At 37.2% G+C, this 22,298-nt stretch overlaps 1 protein-coding gene and 1 long non-coding RNA gene across 2 annotated transcripts; one reads left to right on the top strand and one right to left on the bottom strand.

The window, feature by feature from the left end:
* The first annotated feature begins 589 nt into the window (after positions 1 to 589).
* Positions 590 to 17,914, top strand: acss2l (acyl-CoA synthetase short chain family member 2 like). Its single transcript, XM_087811708.1, has 18 exons — positions 590 to 891; positions 957 to 1,152; positions 5,458 to 5,549; positions 6,509 to 6,612; positions 7,814 to 7,886; positions 11,304 to 11,379; positions 11,595 to 11,664; positions 11,739 to 11,876; positions 12,677 to 12,847; positions 12,924 to 13,057; positions 14,295 to 14,427; positions 14,665 to 14,721; positions 14,887 to 14,967; positions 15,920 to 16,028; positions 16,094 to 16,162; positions 16,225 to 16,401; positions 17,332 to 17,406; positions 17,531 to 17,914. The coding sequence occupies exons 1-18, from the start codon at positions 768 to 770 to the stop codon at positions 17,650 to 17,652; spliced, it is 2,001 nt and encodes a 666-aa protein (XP_087667834.1). The 5' UTR covers positions 590 to 767; the 3' UTR covers positions 17,653 to 17,914.
* LOC148064074 (uncharacterized) lies at positions 12,991 to 22,023 on the bottom strand. Its single transcript, XR_015713572.1, has 3 exons — positions 21,982 to 22,023; positions 19,708 to 19,762; positions 12,991 to 13,064 (listed from the first exon to the last, which is right to left on the bottom strand). It is a non-coding gene; the product is annotated as an uncharacterized LOC148064074 (long non-coding RNA).
* Between the last annotated feature and the right edge of the window lie 275 nt (positions 22,024 to 22,298).

The raw sequence follows: 22,298 nt of genomic DNA, 5'->3' as shown, positions 1-22,298 counted from the left end.
GAATTATAAAGGCTAAGAATAAAAAATATATAGGATTTAGAATTTGTAATCACTGGAATAAATACATGTTTACGTGTAAGTCATTTATTTTAAAAAAAAAATACAATATTTATCAATAAAAAAACAAAAAAACAATCTTTCCATGTACAAATTATGGAATTAAATTATGAAAAAATAATTAAATGCTTGAAAAAAAAAAAACATTTAAAATGTTAAATTCTTTATTACACTGATATCTTAAAACAATAGTAAAGATTTAACCGTTTTGGTTTCATGGTGTCATTTTAACTTAGTTCTGATTTGAATTTAAATGCACTTTTATATAAACGACGAGTTACGTCAGTGAAGTTAAATCCAGATGGAGGTGATTTAACAGACAATAAATCATCTACAAACGAACGTATTCGAGCGTCAGAAATACTCAAAGGTCAGACGAGCGTGAAGAGAATCAGGAGGTTTGAGATCAGCTCCAACCAGCTCTCATCCTCGGACACAAGTGAGTCCAGGGCACACCTCCCACGCCTCTGCTGCTCCCCACAATAATGTCACCAACAGCCCAGAGCCGGAGCGGCCAATGAAAAGGTGGGAGTGTCGCCTCCGGCCTGTGGATTGGCCGGGACCAGAGTAGGATCAGAGTCTGGAGGTGGGACTCGCTTTCATGCTGGATGGTGTCGTTAGAACTGGAGGACTTGTTTCTCAGCGGCTTCAGGAGGAACCAGGACTCTACATTCATGATATAAGCTTCGTCTGTAAGACCTTTCGTCAACATGGTGGTTCCGGAAGCTCAGGAGAAAATCATCCATCCTCCCGCGGACCTGCAGAAGGATGCTCACGTCCCGGACTTCAACTCCTACCTGGCGCTCTACAGGAAGTCCCTGGAGAGCCCAGAAGGTAGAATCAAATCACTTCTTCTTGTTTTTTAGTTTTTTTTTTCAAACATCCATTTTTGGTCGCAGCTTTCTGGCGAGAAGTCGCCGACGAGTTCTTCTGGAAGAAGCCGGCCACGGGTCCGACCCTGCAGCACAACTTCGACGTGACCAAAGGGAGCGTCTTCGTCAAGTGCATGGAAGGAGCGAAGACCAACATCTGCTACAACGTCCTGGACCGACACGTCACGGACGGAGACCTGGGCGACAAAGTGGCGTACTACTGGTGAGGGACCAACCGAGCGCTTGGAAACAAAATAAACGCTGCCTGGCGTTATGTCGGGAATTCCGGTCAATAGAGAGACCCCCGCCTACACCCCTACGCCCCTCTGCTGACCCCCGGGCACCAAAACAAACTGCAGGGCCGCGTTAATACTGCAGCCTGACGCTGTCTCGTCTCGTTAAGTCGACAGATTTAACCACCAGAACGTTTTCAAAACAAGTCAAACTCATGTTTTCTTTAGTTCTCAATGAAACTAAACTTTTTTTTTTTGTAACTGTTTTTCATTTTTACGACAACTTTTAAATGCAAGTTTAAGATTCTTCACATTTTCTATAGAAGTTGTCGATAATACATGTTTATTTCGTCTTGAAATAGTATTTTAGATCTATTTTTTTTTTTTTTTAAACTTTACATTTTTTTTAATTCAATTAACACATTTTCAAATCCTTGTATTTAATTTTAAAACTTTCTTCTCTCATAAATTCAACACATTTAACAACCAGAACATTTTCAAAACAAGTCGAATTTGTGAGGGTTTTTTTGTTCACGATTAAAAACTGATTCTTAATATATAAAATAAACTTGTTATCGAATTTGTATATGATGCCTTTTAAGTTTAAGATTCTTCTCATATTTATAATGATTTTATAGCGAAGTGGTCGATAAAATATATTTATTTCCTCTTGACAAAGTGTGTTTCATTTTTAGAATTTTTAATTTAATATTTATGAAATAATAATAATAATAATGTTTACTTTTAATACTTTCTCATCTCATTAAGTCAACAGATTATTATTATACAAGTGGAAAAGTAACTATTTACTCATGAAAAAGCTATTTTAATGTTTTTAATTTGAATGTTCTGATCTTAATCCTGTGATAATATTCTGTTGGAAATGAAAATAATTTTTGGCCAATAAATAAATATCACATTTTAAATATAGTTTTCAAGTTAAATTCCAACATATTAACACATTTATCAGAATCAGAAAACTTGTTTAGGCAGTTTTACAACAACAACACATACTTTGTTGAGGCCTTGATACATGATATAATAGAATGAAGGTAAGAAATGTCATTTAATCAAAAATATAATAAAACAAGTGAATCGTACATTAACGTTTTTATATATATATATATATATATATATATATATATAGACCATTCAAATGAACAAGTGTTTATACAGTATATTTTACTATGATATATTTTGAACTCTCTAACCTCATATATACACACAGTGACAGGCTTGTGTTGCTCAGCACTGACGTGGGATCAATAAAGTGGAACATTTGCTCTTATGTAAGCATCATGTTTGACACCAGAGAGAGTTTCGCTCGTAGAAAACACGACTTGTTACAGTTATTTATTGACATGAATAATAATCTTTCTGGATGTTTATCATTTTGACCATATTTAACACTGTTTTAAGTCTATTTTATCTACTTGAATTTCCATCAATTTCATGTTTATTTTACATCATAACGTTAATTTTCTATTAGATATTTATTAACTTGAATTAAAACTATTATATTATTGAAGTATTTCAGGGCCATCACAATATTTAATGTTGGATTTAACATTTACACATTTTTTTAAGCATTGCATTATTTACTTTTAATGATTATGTTTGATCATTGTTATATTAAAAAGTACATTTATAAAATAGAATAATTGAATTCAATACTTTTTATATTAAAATGGATTTTGATTTTATTTATTTATTAATTCATTTTATTTTTTAAATAATTCTATAATAACGATAATTATTCCAACAATCAAATATTTTCTAGATTGAAAAAAAGCCTTTAAAATACAATATAAACAATTTCCCGAAGGAGACTTCCTGAGGGATCAATAAAGTTTTACCTTACCTTACCTTACCTTATAAACATTTTGTTATTATAGTTCAACCAGAGAGTGGAATAGAAATAATACACAAATATTAATAAAGAGTTAAAAAGAATTGCACAAAAAGGTGAAAAGTAATGCGTAAAAAAACATGTTTTTCAAGTGAACATAATACGCTTCTGTAAGACAAAACTTTTTAAACTAATGAAAAATTTAAATTAATTTTTTGAATTATAGGAAATAGAAAAGACAATGTGTACAAAATAAATAATTAACAATTCATATAATAATGTCAATATTTCTCAATTCAAAGCCTTTAAATTCAATAGAAAAAATGTTGTTCCATGAAAGAGTCCAGAGCTGCTTGAACTTTCAGCCAATCATGCGCCGCGTAGAAGATCACATGATGGTATAAGGAAATAAGGTTTTTCCAGAAAAACTTTGTTTCGACCACTGGAGTCAAAAAAACCTTTAAAAAGCTGACATTTCTGCAGGATTTCAGCAGAAACTAGGTCTATTCTTCCATAATTGTTACAAAAATACAACAATATTATTAGTTACCAAGTATTAAATCAAGCCGACGTCGCTGTCGTTCCTGCAGCTGACGAGTCTATTTCCAAACAAATACTTTTCATCACAGACGAGCTCGAAGCCTGTTTTTAGCGCCGACGACCCTCGGGTTTCAAGTTCAAAGACGTCTCCGGGCCGATCAGGACGATTACACGAAAATAATTAAACAATCGGAGTGAAGACGAGTTAAGAACGTTTTAAAAAGTATAAAGAACATCAGGACGAGTCGACTTCACGAAGGGAAGTACAGTCGCAACACAAAGAGAAACTCGAGGTCAGAGGTCACGAATGAAAGAGAAACTTTAAGGACACGTAGGTACGGTTTCCATGGAAACGGCACGAAAAAGAAATAGACGATCAAATCGCAACCGTTTGGAGAAAATCTCAGTTACACAACTTCATGGTTATTCAATTTACATTTGATTATCTCATATATATTTACATTTTAACGATTTAAAACAAAAATAACAAACTTGAAAAGTCACTATATAGACTTTAAATATAAATAATATTTTGGTTTTTGGATGAGAAATGTCGCCACGGTATCAAGTTAAAGTGATTAAAACATATTGATGATTAATTAATTCAACGAACTTGTGTCAACCATCTACAACTTATCAAAATAAAAGACTTTTAAATACATTTGACAATAAATAGTGGCAGCTTTTTTTGTGTTGAAACATTGGTTTACAAAATACTACTTTAAATATTAGTTAAAAGAAAAATAATAATTTAAAAATGTATTTTTATGTATCCATAAAATCATGATTTCTTTATTTGTTAGTTTTAAATGGATTCATTTCCCTTTATTGAGATAATTTTGTGAAAATATAAAACGTATCAAACCTAAAATGATGAATATTAAGTTAAAAAAAACATGAAACAAAACAAACCTCTAAAGGTCCAAAGACTGAGCCGTGATCAGGTGCAGAACCCTGTCAGTCAATATTTAGATTGACAGGTGTCCAGGCGACACATGTGCACTTGTGTACCTTCAGAGTTGAAGTCGGGTGTCAGTCAGTTGTGAGTCACTTGTGAGCCGGACTCTGACAGATTGTGTCGCCAAAGTCCGCCTCGACAAACAGACCCGGATCCTGTTGGAACAGGAACGTCCTGGTTCACCCTGAACGTCCACGTGAATGATCCTCCAATGATGCAGAAGATCCTTCTGACTATTTAACTACTTTATTACTGCATATAACTTCATAAATATCTATTTTCTTTTTTAAGGTTATTGTTTTTTGTGCTGTTATGTCATTAAATCATAAATATTACACACTTTTATAGCATAATAGCACTGTTTTTTGCATTGTTATTTACTTTGAATTGTACGTTTTTATAAAATACTAAATTATTTTCTTTCCCGTTAAAATATATAAAATTAAAATTCATTAAAAAAAAGAAGTATTATAAAATCAAATGAACACTAAAGCTTTTTATGAAGTATTGCCATCATATTCCATTCTTAATTCATTCCTTCCTCTTTTTTGGCCCCTTATACCAGTCCCTGGATATAACGTATCGACACCCTTAGGTATCCATCCACCCACCTACCCATCCATCCATCTAGCTACCTATCCATCCATCTAGCTATCCATCTATCCATCCATCCATCTAGCTACCCAGCCACCCATCCATCCATCCATCCATCTATCCATCCACCCATCCATCTAGCTACCCATCCATACATCCATCTATCCTTCCATCTAGCTATCCATCTATCCATCCATCCATCCATCTAGCTATCCAATTATCCATCCATCCATCCATCTAGCTATCCAATTATCCATCCATCCATCCATCTAGCTATCCAATTATCCATCCATCCATCCACCAACCCACACATCTATCCATCCATCCATAAGTAACGTTGATGTGTGTTTTCAGGGAAGGCAACACAGCGGACCATCACATGACCATCACGTACCGACAGCTGCTGGGTCAGGTGTGTCGCTGCGCCAACGTCTTGAAGCAAATGGGTGAGAAAGTCTTGTGTAACATACACACAAAACATGACTTGGCAGTAGAGAGTCTGGCGATACGATACGATATATGGTGATTCTGTAGTAACAAGTATATATGTGTAGTATTGTCGAGTACTTGACTCTGGTGTTGTAGTATTTACAGACCACATGACTCTTGACGAAGTCGTAACTGATTTCATTTGTTTTGAAACCAAAATATGTCCAAACATCAGCTTTAAAAGCTGCTGGAGTCACTGTATCCTCTCATCCTCAGCTGTAACTGCTTTCATTTGTTTTCAAACCAAAATATGTCCAAACATCAGCTTTAAAAGCTGCTGGAGTCACTGTATCCTCTCGTCCTCAGTCGTAACTTCTTTCATTTGTTTTCAAACCACAATTTGTCCAAACATCAGCTTTAAAAGCTGCTGGAGTCACTGTATCCTCTCGGCCTCAGTCAACAGATTTCATTGTTCCTTTAGCTGCGGAGGACATAATGACTGCTGCCATCTAGTGACGAGAAATTAAATTTCAACATAGAATAGAATAGAATAGAAACTCTTTATTCATCCCCAGAGGGGAAACACACTTGTATTTAATAAATATGAAAATGAGAAGTAAACATGTTAATTGTTAATTGTAAGTTTGAACTATGATACAAATCAAATTGCAAAAAATAAAATAAAATAATAAAATAGATAAAGTATTGTAAAAGTAAGTGTATCTTCACATCTCGTGCCTCTACTTATTGGGACAACATTTGTTGGACACTATCAAGACTTGTCTTCATGACCTCCACATCAACACAACTGCACAAGCGTGTTTGACGAGTCGGTTCTAAAAACACGACTGGACTGTTTATGTTCTTATTTATACCAGACATACAGTACAGTCCTGGGCTCTGATCCAACACTCCTGACCTCGGACCGGGACTTTAAATATAGACGTGAAGACTCTGGTCTACTTTCACCTCGCAGGTGTGAAGAAGGGCGACAGGGTGTCCATCTACCTGCCCATGATCCCGGAGCTGGTCTACACCATGCTGGCCTGCGCCAGGATCGGAGCCGTTCACTCCATCGTGGTGAGTTTGTTGTGTCGGGCGGTTTGACCCCGTTTACCCCCATGACTGATCCCAGACCTGCTCGCCTGGGCTGCTGTGTGAAGAATCAACACCTGCTGCAGGAATATGGGTCAGACATTTCCTGGCCGTGACCGGCCCTGGACCGGGTCGACAACACTTTTCACACTCGGGGGAATAAATATCCTGATCCGAACTGACCTTCAGTACGACAGCGGATACAAATAGAATATTAAACCTTTACTAAAAATAGAGTTCAAATCTCAAAATCTTAGAAACAATGTAAAGTAGAAGTCACGTGTAGGTGGAGAAACCAATCACAGATCCATTTGTCTTCTGGCCTTCGGGTCACCTTGACTCAGAGACGACACAGGGGATACAACAAATACATTTGTTTTTAAGGCCTTCGGGTCAGCTTGACCCAGTGATAAAACCAGGCATACCACAAACACATTTGTTTTTAAGGCCTTTGGGTCACCTTGACCCAGAGACGACACAGGGGATACCACAAATACATTTGTTTTTAAGGCCTTCGGGTCAGCTTGACCCAGTGATAACACCAGGGATACCACAAACACATTTGTTTTTAAGGCCTTCGGGTCACTTTGACCCAGAGATAACACCAGGGATATGACAAACGCATTTGTTTTCAGGCCTTCGGGTCACTTTGACCCAGAGATAACACCAGGGATATGACAAACACATTTGTGTTCAGGCCTTCGGGCCACCTTGACCCAGAGATAACACCAGGGATATGACAAACACATTATTTTTCAGGCCTTCGGGTCACCTTGACCCCGAGATAAAATAATGGAGATAGAAAAAGAGAGAGAAATAAAAAAAAAGAGAAATAAACAAAGAAAATGAAAAAAATCCGGTGATAAGTGCTTCTTTCATTCAAGCCATTGAACAAATATTATATATTATGGTCTGGCGTTGTGCATCACTGCCCCCTTTACCCCCTTTTTATAGAAAGAAAGAGAGGAAGAAACAAAGAAAGAAAACGAGTGCAAAATGATTCCATTTTAAAATACTTGTCATCAGTGAAAATGAAGCCCAAACTAAATACAGAATAAAAATCTTGTTCTATGGTTTGTACGAGAACCAGTGCCAGATATTTTCACTATAATCTAGTATCACTTTTGTTGACTTCCTGTCAATCAAACCTGTAGTTCATCTGACCTGATGACCTTCTTGTGTGCAGTTCGCTGGTTTCTCTGCCGAGTCTCTGTGCGAGAGGATCATCGACGCCGAGAGCAGCGTCCTGGTGACGGCAGGTACGACATCATTCTACGACATCTCGGGACAAACTGCAAACAAATGACTTCATATTCAGTCGGTTTCCATGGAAATGTCGGTGAAGTGACTGATCGTTACCTTGAGTATGGAAGTACATCAGTGCAATTTAAAGTATTGAATGATTTTACATTTTAAATGTTGAGACTTTTTTAAAGCATTCGGTTTTTTCCCCAATAATTTAATGAATAATTTTTTTTAAATTGGTAGCCTTTCATTTTTGTCTAACAACGCATTTCATTCGCTTGAAAAACAAAACAAAAACTGTTTCCCATGATAATATTATTCGCTCTCATTTTTTATACTTTTATACGTTTACTTAACTTTAATACCTACAGTTTAATGTTGAATTTAAAAGGCCACAAATTGACCCAGATTCACCTTGACCCTAAGGTAACACAAGGGTTAAAAAATATAGAATTTTCGAAAATGTATTTTTGAATTGTACTGCATATGTAAAAAAAAAAATATATATATATATATATATATATATATGATATTATAAATAATTAACAAAATCCCACAACAAACTCAATCTATTTTAGTATAAAAACTAATTAATTTAAAACATTAATAATAATCATTAATCTTAGAAATAATGATTAAATCAATTAAAAATAAATAAATAATATCTAATAATAAAAACATATTTCATTAAATTATTCAATAAAACAAATTCAACATAGTCTTGAATCCTCTGCTGAGGAGCAGATTTGTTGAGACCATCTACACGTATGAGAACATCTACACGTATGAGATCATCTACACGTATGAGATCATCTACACGTATGACAACATCTACACGTATGAGAACATCTACACGTATGAGAACATCTACACGTATGAGAACATCTACACGTATGAGAACATCTACACGTATGAGATCATCTACACGTATGAGAACATCTACACGTATGAGAACATCTACACGTATGAGATCATCTACACGTATGAGATCATCTACACGTATGACAACATCTACACGTATGAGAACATCTACACGTATGAGAACATCTACACGTATGAGAACATCTACACGTATGAGAACATCTACACGTATGAGATCATCTACACGTATGAGAACATCTACACGTATGAGAACATCTACACGTATGAGATCATCTACACGTATGAGAACATCTACACGTATGAGAACATCTACACGTATGAGAACATCTACACGTATGAGATCATCTACACGTATGAGAACATCTACACGTATGAGATCATCTACACGTATGAGAACATCTACACGTATGAGAACATCTACACGTATGAGAACATCTACACGTATGAGATCATCTACACGTATGAGAACATCTACACGTATGAGATCATCTACACGTATGAGATCATCTACACGTATGAGATCATCTACACGTATGAGAACATCTACACGTATGAGATCATCTACACGTATGAGAAAATCTACACGTATGAGATCATCTACACGTATGAGATCATCTACACGTATGAGAACATCTACACGTATGAGAACATCTACACGTATGAGATCATCTACACGTATGAGATCATCTACACGTATGAGAACATCTACACGTATGAGATCATCTACACGTCGAGAACATCTACACGTATGAGATCATCTACACGTATGAGATCATCTACACGTATGAGATCATCTACACGTATGAGAACATCTACACGTATGAGAACATCTACACGTATGAGATCATCTACACGTATGAGATCATCTACACGTATGAGATCATCTACACGTATGACAACATCTACACGTATGAGAACATCTACACGTATGAGAACAGCTACACGTATGAGAACATCTACACGTATGAGATCATCTACACGTATGACAACATCTACACGTATGAGAACATCTACACGTATGAGATCATCTACACGTATGAGAACATCTACACGTATGAGATCATCTACACGTATGAGAACATCTACACGTATGAGAACATCTACACGTATGAGAACATCTACACGTATGAGAACATCTACACGTATGAGATCATCTACACGTATGAGATCATCTACACGTATGAGATCATCTACACGTATGAGAACATCTACTACACGTATGAGAACATCTACACGTATGAGAACATCTACACGTATGAGAACATCTACACGTATGAGATCATCTACACGTATGAGAACATCTACACGTATGAGATCATCTACACGTATGAGAACATCTACACGTATGAGATCATCTACACGTATGAGAACATCTACACGTATGAGATCATCTACACGTATGAGAACATCTACACGTATGAGAACATCTACACGTATGAGATCATCTACACGTATGAGAACATCTACACGTATGAGATCATCTACACGTATGAGAACATCTACACGTATGAGATCATCTACACGTATGAGAACATCTACACGTATGAGATCATCTACACGTATGAGAACATCTACACGTATGAGATCATCTACACGTATGAGATCATCTACACGTATGACAACATCTACACGTATGAAATCATCTACACGTATGAGATCATCTACACGTATGAGAACATCTACACGTATGAGAACATCTACACGTATGAGAACATCTACACGTATGAGAACATCTACACGTATGAGATCATCTACACGTATGAGATCATCTACACGTATGAGAACATCTACACGTATGAGAACATCTACACGTATGAGATCATCTACACGTATGAAAAACATCTACACGTATGAGAACATCTACACGTATGAGATCATCTACACGTATGAGAACATCTACACGTATGAGATCATCTACACGTATGAGATCATCTACACGTATGAGAACATCTACACGTATGAGAACATCTACACGTATGAGATCATCTACACGTATGAGATCATCTACACGTATGAGAACATCTACACGTATGAGATCATCTACACGTCGAGAACATCTACACGTATGAGATCATCTACACGTATGAGATCATCTACACGTATGAGATCATCTACACGTATGAGATCATCTACACGTATGAGAACATCTACACGTATGAGAACATCTACACGTATGAGAACAGCTACACGTATGAGAACATCTACACGTATGAGATCATCTACACGTATGACAACATCTACACGTATGAGAACATCTACACGTATGAGATCATCTACACGTATGAGATCATCTACACGTATGAGAACATCTACACGTATGAGATCATCTACACGTATGAGAACATCTACACGTATGAGAACATCTACACGTATGAGAACATCTACACGTATGAGAACATCTACACGTATGAGATCATCTACACGTATGAGATCATCTACACGTATGAGAACATCTACACGTATGAGATCATCTACACGTATGAGAACATCTACTACACGTATGAGAACATCTACACGTATGAGAACATCTACACGTATGTTCTTCACAGACGGAGTTTTCCGCGGCGAGAAGCTGATCAACCTGAAGGCCATCACGGACGAGGCTCTGGAGAAATGTCGTGAGAAGTACGTGTTTCTTTCCTAACCCTCAGCCACACATACAGCGAATCCTGTTATCAGGACTAGTTCAGGAGACGCCGTCCTGGTTATCTACGCTCACGTTGCCAAGGCAACCGGCCGCACTTCAGATCCAATCCCAGGCATATATCCGCTGCCGTGGCGACGGCTCTGGAGAAAAATGTTGGAGGATGTTTCAGGAAACATGTGTTTCGTCCTCGCAGAGGTTCCTCCAGCGTGACCCGGTGTCTGGTGGTCAAGCATCACGCTCTGAAGACCACCAACCAGCTCCAGGTGAACCAAGACTCCGATCGAAGTCGCCGTCGAGTCTCGAAAACACGTTAAGAAGTTTTGAAAATGGTCTTCAGACGCCCTGGGACTCGGAGTGCGACGTGTGGTGGGACGAGGTGATGAAGGACTCGTCCGAGGACTGCGAGCCGGAGTGGATGGACGCCGAGGACCCGCTCTTCATCCTCTACACCAGCGGCTCCACCGGGAAACCCAAGGTCAGACTCATTGTTCGGGTCGGATCGAATCTGTCACTGACTTCAACCCGGAAACTGCTGACATGGCGGATGTTTTACGGGATATTTAGATGATTCTTTTATCTCATTTCAAGGATGATTTTAAGCTAAATTAAAGCTCAGTAGCTCAGATATTAATCAACATTTAAGGACTTTTTTTAGCAGCTTCTGCATCATTTTTAAGTCACAATCAGTTCAGAAATAATATTTATATGATCCATGCAAGCATGTTAAAGGGACGGTAAACTATTTAAAACTTAATAACAAGGACTTTTAATTTTAATTTAAACATTTATTTGCACTTGTTTCTTAAAAAAATGCCGGTCTCTTCAGCTCATCACCTCATTTTTCCACAGAAGGTACGGAAACGGATCAAGATTGACCTGTTTTCAGGTCGAATCTCGCTGTTTAGTCATTTTTGTGTCTTGGAATACGAATAATAAACCATCCATGAAGAATTAGACGTTCGTCGAGCTCGGCTTCTTCCAGTTTCTGTAGCATTTTGACACAGAATTCTTGTCGCTTTTGCTCATCGTCTGCTTTTAAAGTTGTACAAAGAGCAAATCTGTTTTTCCGGTGACGTTTTTACTAATTTTGCACATATTTCAAGACACAAAATGTCCTTCTTTTTGGGGGTGAACGGCTCAACCCGTTACCAGATCAAAACATTTCATCCGACCACATATTTCCTCCGTACACACCGCTCTATGTACCTATGACGGCAAAAATAACTGACTTAACTTAAATAAAAGTCATGTAAAGTTGTATTTTTTCCACTGCAGGGTGTTCTCCACACCGTCGCCGGGTATCTCCTCTACACGTCTCTGACCTTCAAGTACGTCTTCGATCATCACCACGACGACGTGTACTGGTGCACGGCGGACATCGGCTGGATCACCGGCCACTCCTACATCACGTACGGGCCCCTGGCTAACGGGGCCACCAGCGTTTTGGTGAGACGCCCAACGTGGACGTCCATTAAAGAAGTGACACTTCTAAGAGTTTGTGTGTGTGTGTGTGTGTGTGTAGTTCGAGGGCGTACCTGTCCACCCTCACGTCGGACGCTTCTGGGAGGTCATCGAGAAGTACAGGGTCAGCAAGTTCTACACGGCGCCCACGGCTATTCGGCTCCTGATGAAGTACGGACGAGAGCCGCTGCAGAAGTAGGTGCTGGAGGAACAAAAAAAAATACATATCAAACTTGGGTGACGACTGTATCACGATGAGAACCATGTTTCCTGATGTAGAAAGTTTGGTAAATATACATTTTGTTTGTCCCACGACACTGGCTGCTGAAAGATTTTGGCCCCTTGACTGAAAACATAGGCAATGTTCTTTTGATCTAACATCAGAGGTAATATGGTCCATGTACTTGTTAAAACTTAGAGGAGCAATTATTTTCCAAAATAACATCAAACAAACAAAAATTGTAGAACTTTAGAGCTGAATTGTCCAAACATCAGCTTTCAAAGTTCACTGTATCCTCTCGTCCTCAGTGGGATCTCGAAGGGATTTTAAGGTTCCTATTTCTCGAACTCCTGTGTTGTTCTCAGTATTATCTTGATCTTTAAAGTATGTACTTTTTTGAGTATTGTTTTGATTGTTTAAGCGCTTTGTGACCCTGGTCTCGAAAAGCGCTATATAAATAAATATTACTTACTTACTTAGGCTTCGGAGGATGTAATGACTTTAGGCCATCTAGAGGCCGGAAGTTTAATTTCAACAAAAAAATGAACAAACCTCATTAACAGTTGCATGTTCATTCAAAACTAGACAATTCCCGCCGAGAAATCGCGAGAGTGGGCTGTGCACTTTGACCCGTGTCAGAAAAAAACTATAAAAAGTTCAAGTGTCAAATCCCACGTTGATAATTTAGTCTTTTATTTACATTTTAAAGCTGGAATGGTGCTTCTACGAGAACGTATGCCAGAGCAGGAGATGTTGGAAAATAGTAACTGATGTGACTTTTTTAATTTGTCCAATTCATTCCTAATTGCAGTTTTTTTCGCGAATTACGTCGCGAAATATTTATATTCCGGTGAGAAAAATAATAGCAAATAATAGCCGATCGAGCCGCATGTTGTGAAGTATTTTTTGTTAGTATACGCTTAACGATGCCGGGCGTGAAAAGTGCCAAAAACGGAAGGAGGATAAATAATAAGAAGAGGCCTGAAGTACAGCCCACTAAAAAACTGGTAATACAGAAAATGTGATGAAAGTCAATTTATTTTTTTCTTATTGGATATAAATATCGCGATATATCACCATATCGATATTTTCTAACACCCCAAACACCGAAACTCTATTTTAATATAGCCATTAGCACAGCAATGAGAAATGAATTCAACTTCCTCCCACTTGTTGAACTAAAAATACTCTTTCCTCGCGCTCCTCTCCAAGGTACGATCTCTCCAGTCTGAGGATTCTGGGAACGGTGGGCGAGCCCATCAACCCGGAGGCGTGGCACTGGTACCACGAGGCGGTGGGTCAGGGCAGGTGTCCGGTGGTGGACACGTTTTGGCAGACGGAGACCGTAAGTACAAAGTTTGTGTTGACTTTAAAGTGAGTATTTTTCGCAGTATTTGCATGTTGACTGTAAACTCTGGCAGCTTGTTGTCCAACAACAGTAAACGTAAGACTATAATTGCACATTAAGTTTTGTACCAACTGTGTAATTACACCAAACATAAACCATCTAAAGTAGAACTTTTCATTTCAAGTAAAAATGGAGAGTTTTTCTTTCAAAAACATTTCTCAACACTGACTCCAGGGAGGACACGTTCTGACGCCTCTACCTGCTGCCACTCCACTGAAGCCCGGATCCGCCGTGAGTCACTGTGTACACACATACACACACACACACACACACACACACACACACACATAGAGTTGTGATGTCAGCAAAGCGCCACGACAACCTCCTTCAAGTCCAGCTGATGACTGAACAAACACATAGATCCTGGTATGAAGTCATTATTTTGCCACGTTTCAGACTTTTCCTTTCTTCGGGGTGGAGCCCACCATCCTCAACGAGCACGGCGAGGAGCTGGAGGGCGAGGCCGAGGGATACTTGGTGAGTTAAGAACACAACATTACAGCCTCATCATAGGAGGATTACACAGGTTTTGTTTTAACTGTGTTGTGTGTCAAACTTAATTTGGATTCAGCTTATAATTGTCCCGCCTTTAATGATACACTGATTGAATGCTAATGCTAGCCTTTATGCTAATGTTAGCATACATGATAACAGGAAAAAATGTATTAGTATCAGTTTATTTTGACCAGTATTGCAATTGTGATTCATTATGTAATTTTTATTAGGTAACGTTATACAAGTCATTGTGTAGTACGACCAGCGCAACATTTAACAATCCTTTTTAGGACAACATTAGACTGATTGATACATAAATTTGACTAAAAAATTTTAAACTAATTATTTCAATCCTGCTTCTGATACAGATACCTTAACTTCAATACAGATTCCTGAACTATATTTTTTATTTGATACCAATTTCATAAGATCAATTCTAAGAAAAATAAAATGACACTAGAAATTGTAGAAATGTTCAGCTTTGGTAAATTTCCACTTTGAGAAGTTTCTTAACAGACAAAATGAAAAAGAAGTCCCACAAATTAAAGTAAAAAAGAATACAAAATGAAACTTGCTACACCAATTAACTATGCAAAGAAAGAAAATAAATCTTATCCACACATTTTACTTGTATAAGTGACAACAACACAGAGTTTACATGTTTGTCTGAAATTCTTTCTGAAGCACAGAGCTGTTAGTTCGCTTTTATATCTTCCTTCTTGGCATGAAGACAACTGTAATCCTAACATTTCCTTTTCACACATGCAGTGATGACAACACCAGCGGTAATACAATTATATTAATATTAAAAAGTTTGAGTAGAAAAGTTATTTCAGTCCTAATAAATGCTAATGTTAGCATAAATGCTACTGCTAGCATACATGCCAATACTAGCATCATATTTGTAATTACCATGAGGGTTTTCCATCTGAAGGTCTTCAGGAGGCCATGGCCCGGGATCATGCGGACCGTGTACAAAAACCACGAGCGCTTTGAAAACACCTACTTCAAGAAGTTCCCGGGATTTTACGTGACGGGCGACGGTAAGACGCGAAGGGTTAACATATGAAGACCTGAGTCATGGAGTCATGGAGTCATGGTCCCTCAGGCTGCAGGCGAGACAAGGACGGCTACTACTGGATCACCGGGAGGATCGACGACATGCTCAACGTGTCAGGTGCCGACGCCTCGGCTCCGGTGCTGGTTTGGCGTTTGAAACTCACGGATGTTCCACCTCAGGTCACCTGCTGAGCACGGCCGAGGTGGAGGCGGCTCTCACGGAGCACCCGGAGGTGGCCGAGGCCGCCGTGGTCAGTCGACCGCACAAGGTGAAGGGTGAGTGTATCTACTGCTTCGTGAGCCTCAAGGACTCCAGAGAGTTCAGCCTCGTCCTGCAGGGGGAGCTCAAGAAACTGGGTGAGTCTTTCTCGTCTTCAAAAACTGGTTTAATTACCTTTTATTACTTCCTTTTAACGACTCTTATGATGCAGAAATATCGAAGTATATCAGTGTCATCAGAATACTGAATGATTTAATTAAACTTTTAAAATGTTGAAAATTAGAACAATTTAATTTATCTCCTACTAGAAGATGATTCTCATTGAGATCATTTCATCTGGATAACCTGCTTTTGAACCAAAGTTAAACCTGGTCAACCGCCTGAGTGACTCCTACCTGCTGTGTAACACAGAAGGTTTTTAGCTAAACATAATTTAAGAAAATACATTATACTTACACCACCATGTTATATATAATAGTAATGTAGTTTTTTAAGCATTGAATTATGATTATTTTCAATTTCTATATTGGTAGTTTTTTTTAATTCAACTTTATTTAAATGAATATACTGTATATATACATATAATTTAAACAATAGCAAATCAAATATTTTCAAAATTAATGCATTTTATTATTAAACATATTGATTATTTTTGTCATTTTCACTCAAGTTATTAAAAAAATCAATGTCCTGAATTTACATTTTTTATATTCAATTTAAAAGGTAACAAATTAAAAATATATATTGAACTTAAATTGTATCAATTATTATCACCAAAAATTAATGGAATTTGAATATCAAACTATGTGTAAAAGAAATTAATTCATCTAGACAATAAAACAATATATATATATATACCTTTTAACATACAAGTTATCATTCAGAGAAAAAAAAGGCATAAAGAACCTCAACAAAGTTTCAATAAAAATTAAATGTTGAAATGTGAAATTCTACCATTAAAACTTTCTGATGTCCTGGATGAACTTCCACTCAGAACTATCTATACTGATGTACTGATCTTATATAGTTTCACAAATAAAAGCCTCAAAGTAGTTTTTTCCGTCCAGTGAGGGAGAAAATCGGACCAATCGCGACCCCGGACTTCATCCAGAACGCACCTTCCCTCCCTAAGACCCGCTCAGGTAAACCCTCGTCCTCTGTCTCGTCCTCTGTCTCGTCCTCTGTCTCGTCCTCTGTCTCGTCCTCTGTCTCTCTCTCCATCTCTCTCTCCATCTCTCTCTCCCACTCATGGCTTCTGCTCACCAGGGAAGATCATGAGGCGAATCCTGCGACAGATCGCCCGGAACGAGACGGACCTGGGAGACCTGTCCACCCTGGCGGACCCCAAGGTGGTGGAGGAGCTCTTCAGGCTGAGGAGCGAGGCCTGAACACTGTTGTTGTCACACTTTTGTCCATGTTGCTGCTTCTGTTCTGGGACTTTAGACCACGACACCGGGATCAGGATTTTTTTAAGAATACGTTTGGATTATTTCGCTGCTTTTTTAAATGTATCAACTTAGACTCTGGTGAGAATAAGTCGAGGCTTTACGTCTCTTGATTTGGTGACATTTTTTTCTTTGTAGATTCTTCTCTGATGTACATTTCCAGTCACAGACCAATACGACCCACAAAATAAACAGTTGGATCTTGTCTTGTTCTCAAAGCACAGCAGCCCAATAGCGCCCTCTTGTGGACAACTAACTCTACAACTAAAATTTGGATTTTCTAAGTTAATTTAGATTATGTTTATGAAAAACATATTTAAAACCCAACGAATAATAATAATTAATTAATTAAAAACAATTTGATAAAAATAAAAAATAAAACGTTGTTTTTAAAATACATCCATATACACAAGGTGGAATAAACATTAACTGTATTGTATTTCATAGTAAATGCTGTATAATTTATTTAAAGTAAATATTTGTGATTTAATAATAAACAAAATGGTGGAAAAAGGTAGGTAAAATAAAGGAAATTCAGCTCTTCAATAATGGTACATAAAAAAAAAAAAAAGTACTAGTAGTAATACACAGGGTAGTAATTTGTGTGTGTGATACTATGTGTTACTATTATGTCTTCATGTTCTGCTCATAGAACAGTGTGTGTCTGCACGTCCTTGTGTGCGTTTATGGTGGAATACAAAGAAAAGAACAACACAAAGGTGGGACGTTGCGTCATCACCAGCGCTACACGTTTGGTTCCCATGACGACCACTTCATCGTCCACTTCCTCCCGCAGCCTTCCCTCGCTCTCGTGTGTCGAAATTAATATTTTCAACCTTTGAATGTCAACGCAACTCTGGGACAACAAGACAACAGGTGTCCCCGACCGACAACCAGCTGTGGATCTACTACACACACACACACACACACACACACAATTACAAACAACTTGAGAGTGTGTAGTCATCGACGTGTGTGTGTGTGTGTTTTCGTGACGATATGCAGATGGAACGGCGTTCGTTTTCCAACGAATCAAAAAAGCTTTTGTTTGTTTCTCTGGAGGCGACAGATGGTTGGACCGGAGGTGAGTCCAGATCACGTTGGAGAAGCTTTTCCAAGGTCAGCCATGAAGGAACAAACACTTGACACGTTCACACAACTGAACACACAAAGAAGCGTTAAGTGTTCACTATAATAATTTATACACCATCAAGATTCCACATTAGATCTGCTTTCTGATCCGTCATTTTGACTTCCCACTAACTTTAGACCCCCCAGACAATGTATCTTCTCGTTTAGATTTAAGAAAAACTGTGGAACTACTCGTGCATAAAGGTGCAAATGTAAAATTTAGTGTGGAAGTAAATGTTTGCAATCAGTCTTAGAATATGTACTTGTTACACTGAATTTTTATAGCATCAAAATCAGACTTTTCGAAATTTTAAAAACATCAACATTTCCAGCACTGATCTTTTTTTCAGCCTCCTTTTCTTTAGTCAATATACAAATGTAAAACCCAATGTAAAAATAAATTAAAGATGAAAAAATCCATATAAAAACATTAAATTCAGGGAAAATTCAGCTTATTTAGATTATATTTCCAATCATTTCTTTAAAAAAAAAAAGTGTGTTTGTGTTTTTGAATCAACAATTTCGACCGTAAACTAGTTTAAGAGTGACAACAATTTAACTTTGTGTGTTTTACACGTCGAGTGTAGTGCGTCGGTTCTCACTGTGACCTGCTGCTCAAACAGTTACCACACAAAGCGCTGGTTTGTTAGCTTGTACATGTGTGTTTCGACGTCTGCAGGACGACATCGTCTCCCACACATGAAAGATGATGTCACAAGGAGGACCTCAAGAGTAACTCTCAGTATGAATTATAGTCAAATGTTCAGTGTGCACACAGTGTTGTGCGTTTTTTTTCTTTTGGTTTGGTCGACATTAAACCATCAAGCTGATGACACAGTCGGCTCTATTGTGTGGTTCATCGTCTACCTTTAGCCTTCGAGTGCAGCTGCAGCCGTTTGGACTCCAGTTTTTAACAGATCGTCTGTAGAAAAAAAAGAAAGTGTGACGTTGTGTAGTTTGCAGGAAGTACTGACAGAAAAAGGCCATGTTGAATTGATGCCATTTTTATTCTGCTGCTGTTCCACTTAGATTTGGATCAGATTGAAAGTCTAGGGGTGTGTTTTGCCAAGAATCTGGCCATACGTATCAAGATATAGGGTCAACGATACGATATACATTGAAATACTGCAAGGATATATGTGTAGTATTGTCGAGTACTTGACTCTGGTGTTGCAGAATTTACAGATAACATGACTCTTGACGAAGTTGTAACTGCTTTCATTTGTTTTCAAACCAAAATATGTTCAAACATCAGCTTTAAAAGCTGCTTGAGTCACTGTATCCTCTCGTCCTCAGTCATCTATGTATATATATATATATATATATATATATATATATATACTTATATATATAAATAAATAAACATACACAGGTAAATACTAGGGCTGTGTATTGTCAAGAATACGAAGATAACACAATACATATGATATATGAATATTGTTATAATGTAGGAACAACAATTTAATGTTTCCTTTAAAGAAAGACTTTTTCTGGCATTTACAACAAAGAAATAATACAAAGAAAATACACTTTCTCCAATCAAATGTGAGAGTGCTTCTCAAAATATTAAGAAAATATGTCATATATTAACAATACACAATGAAGTATCCAATATCTGTCAGTGTTTCATTTTTTCAGCTTAAAACTTTGCTTTAAAGCCAAAATGAGTCCAAACATCAGCTTGAAAAGCACCAAACAACTGAATAAACACTGTGAATATTTGAGTGGTAATGGTAAAATAAAACATAGAATGATTGTCTTTTAACACACAAACTATTACGATGTACAGCATAAAATGACCTTGAATTAAGATGAAATGTTATATCAAAGGTTAAAAAAAAGAAAGTCGCAGGGGCAGCAGCCGCAAAAAAGTGTCCCCAAACTAAATCTTACAGCTGAATTCTATCAACAATGTTTCAAGTGCAGAAATAAATGAAAAGATTGATCAAGTTGTACTAATATTATTCACAAAGGGCTATAGTTTGGTGTTGAAACATTAACTGGAGTTTGTGAAGCAACCAAGTGAAAAAACTAAAACAGTACTTTTGAAGAATTACACAACTTTTCATGACACGGTCCAGTATTTGAAGATGCCTTCGGCTGTCCGAGCACAATTTAATAATTCATCAGCTGTAGTTTCCTCCCGGGGCCGATCTAAGTAAAAGCTTCTTCTCCGTTGACCCACTCTCCACGAACTCCCAGCATGCCTCTGGATCTCATTCATAATTCATGTTCATACCTCTGTGAGCTTTACTACTTTTCTACAAACAATTCAGCAGAGAAAGCAGCCGATCTACGGACGTCAAAGCAGAACCGCTGGTGAAACGTTCAAAGATACTTTTGACTTTTCTCTTGTGTCGAGTAAAAACGTCGCCAGAATATACATAACCGTGTTTAACCTTCACTGGACAAGTTTCTATGGTTTTCTTGTAGATGTACGAGCATCACTTGTACTTTGTGTGAGCGTCACTGTATATAAAGTTTAATCTGGAAGAAATGTTAATGTTTTAATGGGGAAAAAAAGAAGTAGAAATACATCTATTTCACGTATTACACTCATTTTCTTGTGAATAAAAACAATTAAATAGTGCTCGGACATACTTTTGTTAAAGCATATTTTAAAGTAACATTCATACATATTTATGCTTAAATTGTATATAAAATCCACATGTAGTCCAGTCACTTCATTTAGTAATACATTTGTAATACTGGTACTTGTAATAAACTATTAAAACAAATCATATACTGTTCAATTAGGGGTGTTGACATCCATTTAAACTTCAATTTTGTAGTTTTTACATAACAAATTCATGCTAACACTATTTTATATTAGAAAAGCTAACAACAACAGGTGTTAGCAACATGGTTTTTTCGACTTGCTTTTAAAACGAAAAAGCGTATTTATTTAATAACTGGCGAGTGAAACGTACATACAAAAGCAAAACTAATCTTACCACAAGTTTAGCACAACATTAGGGAATTGATTAACTTTACGAGGGCTAAGTTAAGACGCGTTACCATAGTTAGCCGAGTTAGCTTAGCAACGAGTTGACCAGCGAAACTAGTTTCGTAATTTCGGTTTCAAAACCGTTTTTAATAAACAAAGTAGTTAGCAAAAGATAAGAAACACTTGATACTCACCAGTGACAACGACGTCGATGATAGTCTTGAGTTTAGATCCACATGTCAATCACACCTGGTGGTGACGTCACAGTTTAATCGTCGCAAACTCATTTACGTTACAACGTAAAATATATTAAAATTAAAATAAAAGCTTAATTAATATTATAAATAGTTATGTTTTGAGATGTGTACTTGTCAGAAACACGATTTAAAAATATATATATATATATATATTTTTAGGTTGTTTATTTAAAAAATTATTATTATTAAAGAAATGATTGACAGATGTCAGACTTCTTCACTTCAGCGGTGACTGACTGATTGTGAATCTTGCG

This window comes from Callionymus lyra, chromosome 16, assembly GCF_982586985.1.
Source record: "Callionymus lyra chromosome 16, fCalLyr1.hap1.1, whole genome shotgun sequence".
Classification (NCBI taxonomy): domain Eukaryota; kingdom Metazoa; phylum Chordata; class Actinopteri; order Syngnathiformes; family Callionymidae; genus Callionymus; species Callionymus lyra.
The sequence above is the reverse complement of the archived record's forward strand: the minus strand, read 5'-3'. Positions and strand labels throughout refer to the sequence as shown.